General features: G+C 39.4%; 2 protein-coding genes across 2 annotated transcripts in view; one reads left to right on the top strand and one right to left on the bottom strand.

Annotated features, from left to right (window-relative positions):
- Window positions 1-16,529, bottom strand: part of LOC134818200 (centriolar and ciliogenesis-associated protein HYLS1-like) — a 36,632-nt gene that overhangs the window by 1,926 nt on the left and 18,177 nt on the right. Inside the window, exon 5 of the mRNA XM_063827642.1 lies at window positions 2,419-2,578. Within this exon, the coding sequence (XP_063683712.1) occupies window positions 2,419-2,578 (160 nt within the window). The remainder of the gene's footprint in view (window positions 1-2,418; window positions 2,579-16,529) is intronic.
- LOC134818044 (uncharacterized) lies at window positions 8,101-10,098 on the top strand. The gene is made up of 7 exons (XM_063827456.1): window positions 8,101-8,373; window positions 8,515-8,622; window positions 8,766-8,842; window positions 9,050-9,199; window positions 9,323-9,458; window positions 9,632-9,727; window positions 9,869-10,098. The coding sequence occupies exons 1-7, from the start codon at window positions 8,298-8,300 to the stop codon at window positions 10,096-10,098; spliced, it is 873 nt and encodes a 290-aa protein (XP_063683526.1). The 5' UTR covers window positions 8,101-8,297.

The following is a 16,529-nucleotide window of genomic DNA, read 5'->3' as shown; positions in this document are numbered from 1 at the left end:
GGCTGGATCTGGGTGACCTAAACGTTAAAAGAGGCTGGATCTGGGTGACCTAAACGTTAAAAAGAGGCTGGATCTGGGTGACCTAAACGTTAAAAAGAGGCTGGATCTGGGTGGCCTAAACGTTAAAAAGAGGCTGGATCTGGGTGACCTAAACGTTAAAAAGAGGCTGGATCTGGGTGACCTAAACGTTAAAAGAGGCTGGATCTGGGTGACCTAAACGTTAAAAAGAGGCTGGATCTGGGTGACCTAAACGTTAAAAAGAGGCTGGATCTGGGTGACCTAAACGTTAAAAAGAGGCTGGATCTGGGTGGCCTAAACGTTAAAAAGAGGCTGGATCTGGGTGGCCTAAACGTTAAAAAGAGGCTGGATCTGGGTGACCTAAACGTTAAAAAGAGGCTGGATCTGGGTGACCTAAACGTTAAAAAGAGGCTGGATCTGGGTGGCCTAAACGTTAAAAAGAGGCTGGATCTGGGTGATCTAAACGTTAAAAAGAGGCTGGATCTGGGTGACCTAAACGTTAAAAAGAGGCTGGATCTGGGTGACCTAAACGTTAAAAAGAGGCTGGATCTGGGTGGCCTAAACGTTAAAAAGATGCTGGATCTGGGTGATCTAAACGTTAAAAAGAGGCTGGATCTGGGTGACCTAAACGTTAAAAAGAGGCTGGATCTGGGTGACCTAAACGTTAAAAAGAGGCTGGATCTGGGTGACCTAAACGTTAAAAAGAGGCTGGATCTGGGTGACCTAAACGTTAAAAAGAGGCTGGATCTGGGTGACCTAAACGTTAAAAAGAGGCTGGATCTGGGTGACCTAAACGTTAAAAAGAGGCTGGATCTGGGTGACCTAAACGTTAAAAAGAGGCTGGATCTGGTTAACCTAAACGTTAAAAAGAGGCTGGATCTGGGTGACCTAAACGTTAAAAAGAGGCTGGATCTGGGTGGCCTAAACGTTAAAAAGAGGCTGGATCTGGGTGACCTAAACGTTAAAAAGAGGCTGGATCTGGGTGACCTAAACGTTAAAAAGAGGCTGGATCTGGGTGGCCTAAACGTTAAAAAGAGGCTGGATCTGGGTGGCCTAAACGTTAAAAAGAGGCTGGATCTGGGTGGCCTAAACGTTAAAAAGAGGCTGGATCTGGGTGACCTAAACGTTAAAAAGAGGCTGGATCTGGGTGACCTAAACGTTAAAAAGAGGCTGGATCTGGGTAACCTAAACGTTAAAAAGAGGCTGCATCTGGGTGGCCTAAACGTTAAAAAGAGGCTGGATCTGGGTGATCTAAACGTTAAAAAGAGGCTGGATCTGGGTGACCTAAACGTTAAAAAGAGGCTGGATCTGGGTGACCTAAACGTTAAAAAGAGGCTGGATCTGGGTGACCTAAACGTTAAAAAGAGGCTGGATCTGGGTGACCTAAACGTTAAAAAGAGGCTGGATCTGGGTGACCTAAACGTTAAAAAGAGGCTGGATCTGGGTGACCTAAACGTTGAAAAGAGGCTGGATCTGGGTGATCTAAACGTTAAAAAGAGGCTGGATCTGGGTGACCTAAACGTTAAAAAGAGGCTGGATCTGGGTGACCTAAACGTTAAAAAGAGGCTGGATCTGGGTGACCTAAACGTTAAAAAGAGGCTGGATCTGGGTGACCTAAACGTTAAAAAGAGGCTGGATCTGGGTGACCTAAACGTTAAAAAGAGGCTGGATCTGGGTGACCTAAACGTTAAAAAGAGGCTGGATCTGGGTGATCTAACGTTAAAAAGAGGCTGGATCTGGGTGGCCTAAACGTTAAAAAGAGGCTGGATCTGGGTGGCCTAAACGTTAAAAAGAGGCTGGATCTGGGTGACCTAAACGTTAAAAAGAGGCTGGATCTGGGTGGCCTAAACGTTAAAAAGAGGCTGGATCTGGGTGGCCTAAACGTTAAAAAGAGGCTGGATCTGGGTGGCCTAAACGTTAAAAAGAGGCTGGATCTGGGTGGCCTAAACGTTAAAAAGAGGCTGGATCTGGGTGACCTAAACGTTAAAAAGAGGCTGGATCTGGGTGACCTAAACGTTAAAAAGAGGCTGGATCTGGGTGGCCTAAACGTTAAAAAGAGGCTGGATCTGGGTGACCTAAACGTTAAAAAGAGGCTGGATCTGGGTGACCTAAACGTTAAAAAGAGGCTGGATCTGGGTGACCTAAACGTTAAAAAGAGGCTGGATCTGGGTGACCTAAACGTTAAAAAGAGGCTGGATCTGGGTGACCTAAACGTTAAAAAGAGGCTGGATCTGGGTGACCTAAACGTTAAAAAGAGGCTGAATCTGGGTGACCTAAACGTTAAAAAGAGGCTGGATCTCGGCAACCCTCCAAGAAGAGGAAATCTATGTGAAGATGAAGGAGGTAAAATGGTGGAATAAGAAAGTGAAGATATTTATAGACTATTATATGGATACTTACAAATGGTTTATTGTCATCGACGGTTGATAATGATGTCGTAGAAATGGAGTCCGATATGTCAAAAGTTGAGTCTCTGTTTTTTAATTTGGTAGCATCAGCCGAGTTTTCAATGTAACTCGGAGTTTCTCGGATCGAAACGCTTGTGTTTCCGTTGCGATGTCTGAAATAATTTATCTTTTGTAAAGTTATGAAGAACAATAGTTCAAATAATTTCAAATGTGTCCTACAATTAATCAAAGCAGTTTTACTGCATAAATACACGAAGAGCTGTTGAATCGAAATAGAGTAAAAATAAGTTTTTCTGTAATTTTTGTTGACATTTTTGAGGGAGCACTATTATCAACGGTCAAAATTATGAAAAGGTTAAAATGGTGCCACAAAAAGGATTCATTTCTTATAACGTCTATCTGAACGTGGAGCGTGATATGAAGTGACCTGAAACATCCTCCACTAACTAAGCCTTTCTGAAAGTGATCTGTACAATCCTAGCAATGATCACAATCCAGAAGCACAGCTAGTCAAGGTTGTGACGGCGAAAGGAAACGCCAAAGATTGTTTATCAGAATCTGAATACAATAAAGGAGCTTAATCAAGACTTTTGGCTAAAAAAGAATTCAAGAGTTACACAGGATTAATTCCAGTAAATAGCGCCATGCCGCCTATGAAACAAAGGGAAAGACTTGTGAACAATTTTGAATTTGGTCCCTTATATCTACATAATTCTGACACCCTGCTGTTATGTTATGTACGATCTCTGTTATGTACGATCTCTATCCCATCATACTGTGCTATCCCAGGTCCGGGTTGCTGTTTTAACAAGCATAGCTGAGCACAGTTATAGTTGCCTTTAGTTGAAGGAAGAAACTCTCCAGTTAACTCAAATTTCATTTATTTTGGTCTTTAAATGGCCTATTATTTTTGGATTTTGGATTTTAAACCAACTCCATCTGAAAAAGCGTGCAATCGACAAGCTCACAAGTGACAAGGGGTCGTTCACATATTACATAATCAGCCGAGGGGGGGGGGGGGTTTCCAAATACTTACGGTTGATTACGGGGGGGGGGGGGGGGTTGGTCATTGATTACATCAAACTTCTTTATTTTCTGCCCTCTAGAATAATAATAATTTGACAATATTTTAATTCAAATTCCATTAAATTTCACTCTGATAGTGATAAAATTTAGAAATTGATCGAATATCCGGATATAATAGTAAGTAGTTTAGAAGGTGCTTGGCCGGATATAATAACAATGATTTCGGCTCATCATGATAGTATGAAACGTAGAGAAAAGTGTTTTCTAGGGAAAAAAGTCAGGGCGGTCAGTCCATGATTACGTAATATTGCTGTCAGGAGGGGGGTTGGGTCTTGATTAGGGTTGATTACGGAGGGGGAAGGGGTAAAAACTGCTAAAATATTGATTACGTAATATGTGAAGGACCCCCAATGCCCAAGCTGTCCGGAAAAGAAAAAAGTACCTTACTCGGGAATATTATAGCGGGTTAATTTATGACTGGGAAAATTAATGACCGGGAAAAATATGGCGGAATGTTCCAAAACCCACCAAGCATCAAAATGTATTACTATTAGTTTACCTTACTCGGGAACATTATAGCAGGTTAATTTATGACTGGGAAAATTAATGACCGGGAAAAATATGGCGGAATTTTCCAAAACCCACCACTTTATCCCTGTCATAATATTCCCGAGTAAGGTAGTTATTATTAAGCAGTAGTAGCGTGCGCGCCATAACATGCCGTCGCGCGCGGCATGCCGCCAATTCAACACTGATGAGTGAAAAAAGTTAAGAAACTACTGTTTAGTGGATCGGCGTTCGCGCAATCCATAAGATAGCTGTTGTTAATCGTTTAAATTTCCAGAAGATGAATCCGAGTTCGTGGAAACATGTAGGTATGTAGCAATGTTAGGGAAGGAGAAGTTTTAGGTATGTAGCAATGTTAGGGAAGGAGAAGTTGTAGGTATGTAGCAATGTTAAGGAAGGAACAGTTTTAGGCTTGTCATGTAAGTGCCAGTAGTAGGAGCTGTCGAAGTTCCATATAAAGGGAAGTACTATAGAGTTATATAACAAAGACTTCCAGAAAAGGAGTAGTCTTCATGTTACATACTAGGGATGGATACAGCAGTTTCAGGTAAGGAAGACAATAATTTGTCCAGGTAAGGATGACAATAATTTGTCCAGGTAAGGTTGACAATAATTTGTCCAGGTAACCCTCTAGTTCCATGGCCAAATAATACAGTAAAATAATTCGGGCAAATTTTATTTGTGAACAAAATTTATTCGGGTGAAAGGTTCCATGCCCAAATAATTTGCGTGCGGAAATCGATACGCATATCGGTTGCGTCGGGTGAGATCGAGACTGCGACCACCCAAGTTTAAATTAGGATCAAAATTACGTAAACATTACGTAAACTAGTGTAACAACCAATGTGCAGAAGCAAAATAGTGTCCTTCATTTCTATTGTGTTTCCGTCAGTTTCTGTTCGTTTTATATATTTTCTATAAACTTTTTTGTGTAAATTTAAGAAAATAGGGTTGACAATGACATATCTAAATTAAGTTGTTTGAACTTAAATTTTCAAGAATGACTCCTTCGCAATTAACATGTTTGACCAACTTAAATTAATATAAAGATATAAGGTCCTACTCAGTCCTCCTCCTCAATCCTCATCAGTCCTCTTTAGTCATCCTCCTCTTCAGTCCTCCTCAGTCCTCCTCAGTCATCCTCCTCAGTCCTTCTCAGTCCTCCTCCTCAGTCCTCATCCTCCTCCTCAGTCCTCCTCCTCCTCAGTCCTCCTCCTCAGTCCTCATCCTCCTCCTCAATCTTCCTCCTCAGTCCTCCTCAGTCCTCCTCAATCCTCCTCCTCCTCCTCAGTCCTCCTCAGTCCTCCTCAGTCCTCCTCAATCCTCCTCAGTCCTCCTCAATCTTCCTCAATCCTCCTCAATCCTCCTCCTCCTCCTCCTCCTCCTGAGTCCTCCTCCTCCCCCTCCTCTTGGGTCGTCCTCCTGAGTCCTCCTCCTTCTCCTCCTCATCCTCCTGAGTCCTCCTCCTCCACAGTCCTCCTGAGTCCTCCTCCTCCTCAGTCCTTCTCAGTCCTCCTCAGTCATCCTCCTCAGTTCTCCTCAGTCCTCCTCAGTCCTTCTCAGTCCTCCTCAGTCATCCTCCTCAGTTCTTCTCAGTCCTCCTCCTCAGTCCTCCTCAATCCTCCTCCTCCTCCTCAGTCGTCCACCTCCCCCTCAGTTCTTCTCCTCATCAGTCCTCTTCCTCCTCCGTCCTTCTCAGTCCTTCTCAGTCCTCCTGCTCCTCCTCCTCCTCATCAGTTTACATAACTTATTGTTACTAAAACGTTTTTAAACGCATTTGAGTCTATAACATATTGACATGTTACTGTTGCTGACTAAAAATGTGCTCAAGCATTTTTGTATTTAACAGAGTTTTACTCTCCAGTACTATGGAAAAGTTGTTACACGATAAAGTGATTTTCATCCCTTTTGATGTTATTAAGAAATGTGTTGACTATTCTTTGAACCGAGGATTGAAAGTTTGAGAAAGGACCATGGTCATTAACCGTGCTACCCATTTCTGCAGATAGCCTGTTACAAATTGTGGAGACAGTTTAAATCAAAAGTTACAATTTTTGTCCGTTTTTGTCCGTGCGGTACCCTATTTTCTGAAAACGGACAAAATTGCACGGACAAAAACAACATGATCCCCCACCCCCCAAGGACTGTAGTAAAGGATTTAGTAAGTATACACTATACATCATGGACGTGCAGCGGCACAGGCGAATGAAGATAATTTTGGTTTCGATAGTTGTCTTGATAACAGCTTGTGCTCAAGTTACCCACAACGATGTAACTCGGATGTACCGGCTCCCACCACGGTACGTATGTATATATATATATATTTAATTGATATGCATTTATAAACCAAACAGGTGGAATAAAAGAAAAAATGTTAAATTTTCATTGATGATATCTAAAGGTACTGAACTGGTTGTGGTTGTTTGAGTTTCATTTTTTTTTCAGACATTGGGTACGACCCTTTCTAAGATCAAGGGATCGCAATGGGGCTATGAACAATCAGTTTAAGGTCTTGTTCAGGCAGTCGGAGGCGGAATTCAAGTCGTTTATGAGGCTGACGAAGCGTCAGTTTCATGAAGTACTGGTACTTATTGAGGATGACATCGCCAAAGACGGTTCAAATTCAAGAAATGGAATATCTGCAAAGGAGCAGCTGATGGTAACTTTGCGTTATTTAGCTGGGGGAGAAAGCCATAAGACACTATCGCTTTATTTTATGATTGGCCGACCAACAATTTCAAAATTCATACCGAGAGTTTTGAAGGCCATCATAACACACTTGGGACCTATTCACGCCAAGGTACCATCATCAGAAAATGAATGGCTTGAAGTGGAACGACGATTTGCAAATCGTTGGGATTATGTAAACACAATCGGAGCTATTGACGGTAAGCACGTAGTGATGATCAAGCCAAGAAGTTCCGGATCCACATATTACAATTATAAACAGTTATTTTCAATAAATTTGATGGCTATAGTCGGGGCTGACTATAAATTTATAGCGTATGACATCGGATCTCCAGGGAGAATGGCAGATTCGGGGATTTGGAACCGGTCGCAAATGCGACCATTATTTAATCCTTCTGCGAATAGCAACCCACTAAAAATACCTCCCGCACATGTCCTAGTAAGTCCAATGAATAATGTAGATTCTAGACAGAAGCCTGTTAATTATCATTTGATCGGCGACGATGGCTTTGGATTGGGTCTACATCTTATGAAGCCTTATGCTGGAAGAAACCTCCTTGTCGAGATGGAAATTTTTAACTATCGTTTGTCCAGAGCGAGGCAAGTTGTTGAGGTCGCTTTCGGCATTTTGGCCAATCGCTTCCGTGTTATGATTAACCGCGTTTACTGTGCACCAAGTAATGCCAGGTTGATCGCAGAAGCTGCAGTTATCCTGCATAACTATTTGATCAACCAGAAGCCAATCCCAGAGAAAGAGGCTGATGTAGCTCAAAAGATTTGGTCTCAGAAACTGGAAAAGATCAAACACAGGAACTATCAGGGTACTCTAGATTCTGCGACAAGTATGAGAGACTATTTACGAGAATATTTCTTGTCTGAGTATCCAATAGACAGTCAATACGACGTAATATAATTGATATTTATAACAATTCGCATGACTACTTTATCGGCCGTTATTAATACAACACTTTCATTCTATCAAGTTCTACATACTTCACTTATTTATTATTCTACCAGATACCTGACATTTTTTATTATTCTAATATATGTTGTACTCTCATTTAACGAGTGTACACGTCATTTTAGACTACTAGTTCTTCTTCCTTTGTGGTTAATGGCCTTCTGTTATTAACCTCATATTAACACACGGCTAGCAAGCTGTTTCCACCTCACTTTCCTTAATTAGGCTTATTTGCCACCTCTTTTGTTTACTCTACAGATTGACATGTTTAGTTGTACCCTATTTAGATGATATTAGCTTAAGATCTTATCACGTGACCGGCATACGTGTCACGTGAATAGTAGTATTTAGAGGCAGTGAGAGGGACTGTCGGGTGTCTCTTTCTTGGGTACGGATTGTCTTACTGTATTACTATTGATAAGTTTTATTGTCCTATTATAACAATTATATATTTTTGTATTACTATTCATTTTATCGAGTTTATACTTACATTATTTGTAACGGTTCCATGGATTTTACTTGCGACGTTGATAACTGCAGTATCATTTGTACAACTACTAATACCCGGCAGTAGCAATTTACTTTATATGTTGATAACTTAACATAATAATCTTGACGGCATTTTAGTTATGGTACTTGATAAAGTTCGTGTAGAGCAACTCTGTAAGGCAGTAGAAATGCAACCTATTCTGTGGGATCCATCAAGTGAGATTTCTATATCATTACAAAACTTTCAAATCTATAGCTTCATTTTAAATCAACAACAGTTTAAATTAACAGGAATAGCACTTTAATTTAAATGTTTATAGACCATATCAATTTTTCTTGAGTTGTTGTTCACTTCAGGGGAGGACTATAAATTTAAAGACAGGACGCCAAAAGGTAAAGCTGCCAAAGCGGCGGTTTTAAACCACCTAAAAGAACAGGATGCCCAATTTTGGTCTTCTTTTGCCGGTAAGTATTGACTGCTTAGTTCTAGATTAGACATATTTGTGTGTATTTAATTGCCCATGTGCATGTGCCAGAACTGCATTGATGATAATACATAGGAAGTCTCTGTTTGTGTTAAACTATTTCATTTATTAATTCTTTTTCAGTTGGAACTGTAATGGGTACGTTCAGAGGGTACAAACAGAACTATGCTAAATGGCTAAGCAAAGTGGAGCAGCAAAGAGTATGTATTCTTACTACTACCACTTACGCTTATATTGATAAACATACTATAGAAATTCTTATAAAATTGAGACTTATTGTCGAATCTACTCCACCTTTTCTCTCGTAATACTAATATGTAAAAATATTGAAGGAAAAGAACACAATTTTTACTTTATTGAAAAACGATAATAATGTCACTTTCGTCATCCTAATGTTTGGTTTTCAGCAAACAAAAAGTGGTCAAGCTCCGGATGACGAACTGCACATCAAGAGCTACTGCCACGCAGAATTTCTCCGCTTTCTCGACGGAACTGCTGTAGGGTCGTTCGGCACTGAAGACCCAACAACCAATGTCTTGTCGATAAGCGACGATGAGGTTTATAATTTATGCTTAATAGTTAGAGCTATACGTATTTGAATTTAAATCAAATAACACATCATAATGAACGACAGTAAGTGACAGATTCAGTCACTTTGCCTTGACCCAAAAATCAATCAGATATCTGTAGAAGGGGGTGAAGAAGATGAGGCTTTGGTGATGGCTGAAAACGACCTCAACAGAAGTATGGAGCGAGATACTGAAAGGGTCATTTCAGAACTGACGACAGCGGCCTCAGAGTCAGGCTCGGTTTTAGGTACGTAGTTTATTATCAATAAATGTATGCTACCATTTATCTTACAGATAACCTATCCATTATCTTAACTCTTCTCTTCTTAAAGTTATCATCCATATATTAAACTGAGACTTGCTTTTATAATATCAATGTATGAATTGTCTAGGATTTTTTATTTAGTACATATATCTAAGGTAAAAGAAAGGTCATTGCAAGTTGCCTGAAAAATGGAAATAAGTCCAAATATGCCAGAGAAAGAAACCAAATGAGGGATCAAACTAATCAGTTTGGTAAGATCTTGTTTACATTTCTTAATTATACATATTATAACCAATAGTTTGTCTGTAATATGGAGTTGTTGCGAGCACAATAGCTCTATTGGCATAACATTTAGCAACTATATTAACTCACATTATGCTTATAAATTTCAGCTGAGGGCTTCTCCCAATTGAGCTCTGCACTGGTTGCATCTCTGGCAGCACCCCACCAAGCCCCTACACCTGCCCCTGGTCCGAGCGACCAGTTTTCTGCATTTGGGGATACTATTGTGCAGAGATTGAGAGCGATGGATGAGACTGACGCTCTCAGTGCAATGGCGCAAATTTCGGCCATTATTTTTGCTCCTATAAGGGCCAAGAACAGTTATTTCAACCTAGGTTAAATTAATTTATTTATTTATTGATATTGATATTATGTAAATTAACTTCTATCATTTTTATTAATCTATTTAAATCATAAATGTTGTTTGTTTCACTTGCTATTCAAAACAAAATATGGCTATATTATTATCCTTAAATAGTTCACAAACTTCAAGCCTAAATATTCTATCCCTTGAAAAAGTAATGACAACCTAAGAACCTAGATATCAGATAATAAAACATTGGCTCTTGAAATGGGAACCCGAAAATGACTCAATGCAGCTCCTCAATAAAATGGCTAATCGTGTAATCAATGTGTAGTGTAATAGCGTTGTGATCATTAGTGTTATGATGATATGCGTTAGGTAATCCCAGAAACATTTAGGACAAGGAAATGCAATTATAGTATTGATTACAACCGCAGCGACTGTATTATTTGAGTGAAATAAAAAAAATTCGTGCGCAAGTTCACGAATTTTTTTAGCCCGAATATTTCAGTCGAAGTGAAAAATTTGGGTTAAAAATTCGGGCAAATTTTATTCGGGTGAAAAATTCGGGTGAAAATTCGGGCATGGAACTTAGGGGTAAGGATGACAATAATTTGTCCAGGTAAGGATTAGGTTCGTGATAATAATAGGTCCAGGTAAAGGGTAGTTCAATGTTAGGAGAGATCAGGGGAAGGTAAGGAATGAAGATACGATTAGGATTGTGGGATTTCTTCGGTGCAAACCAAAATCGTTTCATTCAAATAATTTAAATCATATTCACTCATAAATTAATGTTCATATACATCGATAGTAATAATAATGTAACGTTGATCATTACAACTAATTTAAACATATTAGTTACTGATACTTACTCATACAAACCGTTGTTATATACAAACCTGCCGGAGTGAAGTTCTAAGGTGAAAGTTCTAAGGATTTTCTTAGGAGTCAAATCAGGACGCTTGTACGGGCATGGAGCTAGAAAATTGTTTTTTGTAAAACTTTCTCTTACCTGTCTACGAATCGTCGGTCCTTTGAGATGTTGAAATTTTAAGGGATGGTGGCCGTGAGATAGGGACCATAGGAATCCAAGCGCCAAAGGCCCACAGTCATACCCATTACCTTGAATTTGAGTTTGTACAAATCTAACGACTGTTGTCTGTGGTCTCAGTTGTAAAATTTGACTACTAATACATCTATCTATAATCATGCATGTTTCTAAAGACTTAGCGGTTCTTAATGAATCGAATATCTCTACTACGTGTGGCTCTCTAATGAATGTAAGGGCGTTGGAAAGGCAAAACCAGTGGTTATTGTTAGGATTAACTATTTGAATAAACTTACCATCAACGGGACTGAAACCATTTAACGAATAGCGACTTCCTAAAAGGGTATCTTGATATAGGAAAGAATTGGAACGATTGAACTGGCACATGAAGGCGTACGAATTAATAACAATATCATCATACCAGGAAGTGGCGGACTGACAAATACGAAGCTGCTCTGAATATAAATCTAACCTACCAGTATCTGAGCAACTTTGCCAGGTTTTACTTACGGGTCTTGTAGTGTGACCCGGACCTATCTTTACTTTCTTCCTCTTAATTTGTACATTTGAGGGAGCAGCTCTTTTCATCCCTGACAAAGGTTCAAACTCAAAGACGTTGACAGGTTTCTTACTTTCTACTTTAGGAATGTCTACAGGAATATCAACAGGCTTCTTACTTAGAGGTGTACTAAGTTTAAATATTACTAGGCAGGCTGAGCGAGCAAACTCAAGAAAGGCGTGCTCAGAAAGTAGATTACACTTACTGTTGGTCATTTCATAAGCATTCGGCTGAGGGGGGATGCAAAGGTCCATCGGAACCCTTAGCAGAACGGCAACGCCGCTCTCCCCATGGCTACTACATAAAAACTGCACTGTTTGTTAAAAGTATACACATGCTAGACCCACCAAAATTCCCAGGGATACTTCTGATATAAATACCAATCGATTACAGCTCAATTCGTGGGAATTTATGATAATGTTGATTTTTCTTCATTTCGTTCATTCCATGAATATTTCGCACTTCTGAGTGGCTGGAATTGTTAGTACACATGTCCCTCTACCATACCAGATCGATTTCAAGTCAGTCCAGGCATAATTGCGGCTACAAGGGCATGTTTCCAAATCGGACACAATTCTGACACAATTCTGACACATGTTTCCAAAATGTTTCCAAAATCTCGGATTCATGAACTCTAAATTTCATATTATCAACGACTTTCAGGATTTAAAATCCGATGTCATGACTTTAGTGACACAGCTTCCTGCGATGAAACGAGCACAAAGAACCCTGTTTAACAGCTACCACACTTAAAAAGCTGTCTACTAAGTTATCTATATTATAATTCAGAGAATTATTTCTGCTGTATAATGTCTATCTGTACGACCGCCCAGGTGCAAATTAGGTAAAAAGCAAAATGTAGCAAACCATGGTAACGAGGGTTGTTACACGCACGTGCACGTGCAAATATTTAATTGTTAGAACGGCATTTTTATCGGTTTTGTTGATATTACGTTGTGTTTAGTGCGAGCAACATTTTAATCGGCTGTATCTTTGGTTGTGTAGGATATTTTTTGACGCGATTTGAACTTATTAACAAAAAATACTATTAGCTTCCTCCCTGTGACCACGGGTTTTCTAGTCTTACTTATAATTCAAAGAATTGTTTTTGTCTGTACGACCGCCCACGTGCAAATTAGACGAGAAATAGGTAGTTGCAAAGTAACCATGGTAACGGAGTTGAAATGTGCACGTGCACGTGCAATGATTGTTTTAACATCATTTTGATCGGTTTTGTGGTGATTACGTTGTGTTCTGTGCGATCTACATTTTAATGGGCTGTATACTCGATTATGACGGATATTTTTTGATGCTATAAAAACTGACTACCAAAAATAGAAACCTACTAGCTTCATCCCTGTTACCACGGGCCTTCTAGTACTAGATAATGTAGGAATTAGGACCACTGTTTTTAGATGTGGCGGTGTTGTTTATTACGTCATTATTCTTGATTTTATTTGATTTGATTTTTCCATTCACACCCTTTTGTAAAAAAGCAATAGTGAAACGTTACGAATGGACGTTTTTGCAGAAAAACGTGGATTTTGGAGATAGGTAGGTGGGTCTGAATACGTTGTCATATTTCTTCCTTCCTTTCGTTCGTTACCATGTCAGCCGCAAGGGTTGCTTGCGGAGATGTGATGTATAGCTAGCCTGTGATCAATGAATGCAATGAAGTTTTTCTGGAAACTACTTTTGTTCATGTTTCATGCTACCCTGATCATTATGAGCCGGAAATATTTGTTTGGTTTTCGAAGTCCGCACCTACATACATTCGGATTTCGGAAGACTGTGAATGTGATTGGTTTCATATACTTATAGAAAACGTGATATTTAGCCCGCAGATTTGAAGAAAAATACGCGAATTCAGTCCTCGGATTTAAAGGAAAATGCGAGATTTGTCGCGGACAGGTCCCAGAAATCATTCCAGAGAGTTCCCAAAATTTCTGACGTCAGCAAAATCCACAATTACCACTTTTTTACCACCTTTTTACCACATTGGGTTTCCGCAAATAAGTCAACTTCTGAATATCTAAGAAGATTCTAGTTTAAAGCAGTGTGGTTAGAAAACAGAGAAGAACAACTTTTTCTTTAATAACTTTTTAATAAAGAAAAATTATTTAATTAAATAATTAAATAATAAGTAAATTTTCAAAATATTTCAAAAATATATTCTGATAAAAAATGTTTTCAATTACGTTAAACGTTTGATGAACTAATTTTAATAAATTTGTTGAACATTTTCACTTTCAGTATTTTGGACTAGTACAATTCTCGAAATTTTTAAAGAACAGCCACTATTTACCACTTTTTTACCGCATTGAATCTCCGCTAATAAAACTACATCTAAATCTGAATGTCGTAGAAGGTTTTAGATTTGATTGGGTATTCGATGATTAGCATGTATGTATGTATTCAATGATTACCTAATCGCTAATCATGTGATAGGATAAGATCTGGCATAAAGCCACAGCCCCTTCTGCAACTTGTGGAATTTACGTTTGGAGGAAGTAAAATTACATTCCGCCTTGAAGAGTGCATATTCTGGGCAAGTCCCCATACATGTGGTCCGGTAGCTTAGTTTCATTGCGTCCTAATATATCTCTGAAGAGTCGCATATTATTCTCGATAACTCACTTTGTGAGTTTGTTTTGATAACTCTTAATTCTTCGTAGCTTTGCGTCCATCGTTATAATCGTACGATTTTTTATTGAATAAAGTTTACTTTTATTATAATTGGAGGGATTTCAATATATCGGTTAGGCGCAACTGTCGTATCTGATCAAACAGTTTTTTAATTGGTTTTGACAGGGGTGTAGGAAGCGGGGGGGGGGCAGGGGGCCATCGTCCCCCTATAAAATCTGGGCAAGGGGCCAAAAAGGGCCAACTTTTTTATTTAGGTTTCTAAAAAATTTTGGGACAAAAATGGTCAAATATTTTTTCGGTTTTTTACCGAAAATTGTCCAAGTCAAAATTTTTCAAAGATTTTCTGGAAACTACTTTTGTTCATGTTTCATGCTACCCTGATCATTAAGAGCCGAAAATATTTTTTCATCAATTTTAAAACGGCATGGCGAGTTTGATATTTGAGCCAAGAACTTCCGATTCAATATCAAAATAGAAAATGATGGCGGGTTAGAGCTTTGAAATTCAATTACAATTCAATATCAAAATTGATTTGACATTGGGTTTTTTTTTAAATCAATTTAAAACGGCATGGCGGGTTTGAGCCATGAAATTGCAATTCAATTTCAATATTAAAATAAAAAACGATTTGACATCGGTTTTTTTAATCAATTTTAAAACGATAACGGGTCTGAGCTACCATAGATGACCAATTAAATAAATAAATTTCATTATACACCAACTGTAGTCTTTTATAACACAATATTGCTATTCTTAGTATTTCCTGCAGATTAACATCTACTATCTCTTGATAATGGCTGGTTCCCTAAAACCTTTTCTCCTACTTGTATCTTTTACGATGACGGCCGCAATCGAATGCCCCTTTGAACCCCTGGATGACAACTATGGCTCTGTTAGCGAACCTGCGTACACTGTGGAGGAACTAGAAGAAAACATGGAAAAGGTGATTGAACAAAAGAGCACTTCTTGCACACCCACCGAAAGAGTTTACCGGTCCTACTCCTCTGGAGCTGTCCTCTCTAGTGACGTAACAAAAGCAGCAGGAAAACATTGCGCCTTTCCGAGCCAATGTAAGCTCTCTAAATCTGGGAGCAGTCTTCAAGCAGCAACCTGCACCGAACTGCTGAGGATCAGAGACGAGATAGCGAGCGGTGGATACACGGCCACATGCCGGCATGATCAAACCAACTGGAATGTTAGCCCTCCAGAAAAAGAAAGGATGTGGTGCTGATGGAGTATGTACTGATCCTAATTACAGCATCTTTCTCCAAAGGAGACTTTCTCCAGCAGGTTGGTAGATCGGCTTTCAAGTCTTCAAGTTGCAAACGAAACTTTAAATCTTATCCCAACATTGTTCACGGGGTTCAGGATGAAATTTTGGACACCATACAATCTATTTTAGTTTATCCCATCACTTGCATCATCAAAATCTATTGTATTATCTTAATTCAACCTTTATTAGGTCTACGCCGATCAAGTGTACAAGGACAATCTCTTCTAAAAGCTGGAGTACAAATAGACAGCCTGGTATCCTCCTCTTACGAGCGTTCTAAGAATTCTGCTAAACAAGTAGGATACTGGTTTGGGATCACTGAGGTTAAAGAGGAGCCTCTTCCTTTGGACAACGGTATACACGGCGGCCAGGATTACGAGAGGAAGGCTGGATATGAACCAAAGACTGATTCCGATCGGGGTTCAGATGTCAAGAAAATCATGCGAGTTCGTTTGAGGAATTGGCTACAAGAGAATTGGGAACAGCAGACTGAAGGAGGGGTAAGGTTTGCTTATAGCCATGGAGGTACAATGGAAAATGCTTTCGGACACTCATTTGACGAAGGTGACTGTGCTTGGTCGAAGCCAACAGACAACACTTACGATCTGAACGAGCCTTTGACTGTGGTTCTAAGCCAAAAGGAATTTCCAAACGAGATGAAAGTTGGAACAAAGAAGATTGACTTGTTTGCGGTGCTGAGCCCGGAGCAGACACAGAAGATGGCCCAGTGCACTGAGCTGAGAAAGGACTATGAGGATAGTATTTCATCATCAGATACTACGATTCTAGCAGCTGACAAAGACAAGAACCTTGAAATAACAGAAGATGAATTTACCAAATTCTGTGAAGATTCAGTGGATACTTCAAGAACATGCTCTGATCTATGGAAGTCTATCCTTTCGCTGCAAGCAAAGCCGTACTGGCAGAAAAACACAGTTTCC

Source organism: Bolinopsis microptera, chromosome 7 (genome assembly GCF_026151205.1).
Source record: "Bolinopsis microptera isolate Bmic1 chromosome 7, MBARI_Bmic_1.0, whole genome shotgun sequence".
Taxonomy (NCBI): Eukaryota; Metazoa; Ctenophora; class Tentaculata; order Lobata; family Bolinopsidae; genus Bolinopsis; species Bolinopsis microptera.
Note: the sequence above shows the minus strand (reverse complement) of the source record. Positions and strands in the feature narration are given on the sequence as shown.

What these genes read in the sequence shown, in the direction of transcription:
- LOC134818044 (XM_063827456.1), top strand. Translation starts at nt 8,298, where the DNA reads ATGGTACTTGATAAAGTTCGTGTAGAGCAACTCTGTAAGGCAGTAGAA. An exon ending in ATTTTGGTCTTCTTTTGCCG is followed by an intron (nt 8,623 to 8,765) that starts GTAAGTATTGAC and finishes ATTCTTTTTCAG; the next exon opens with TTGGAACTGTAATGGGTACG. An exon ending in GGATCAAACTAATCAGTTTG is followed by an intron (nt 9,728 to 9,868) that starts GTAAGATCTTGT and finishes TATAAATTTCAG; the next exon opens with CTGAGGGCTTCTCCCAATTG.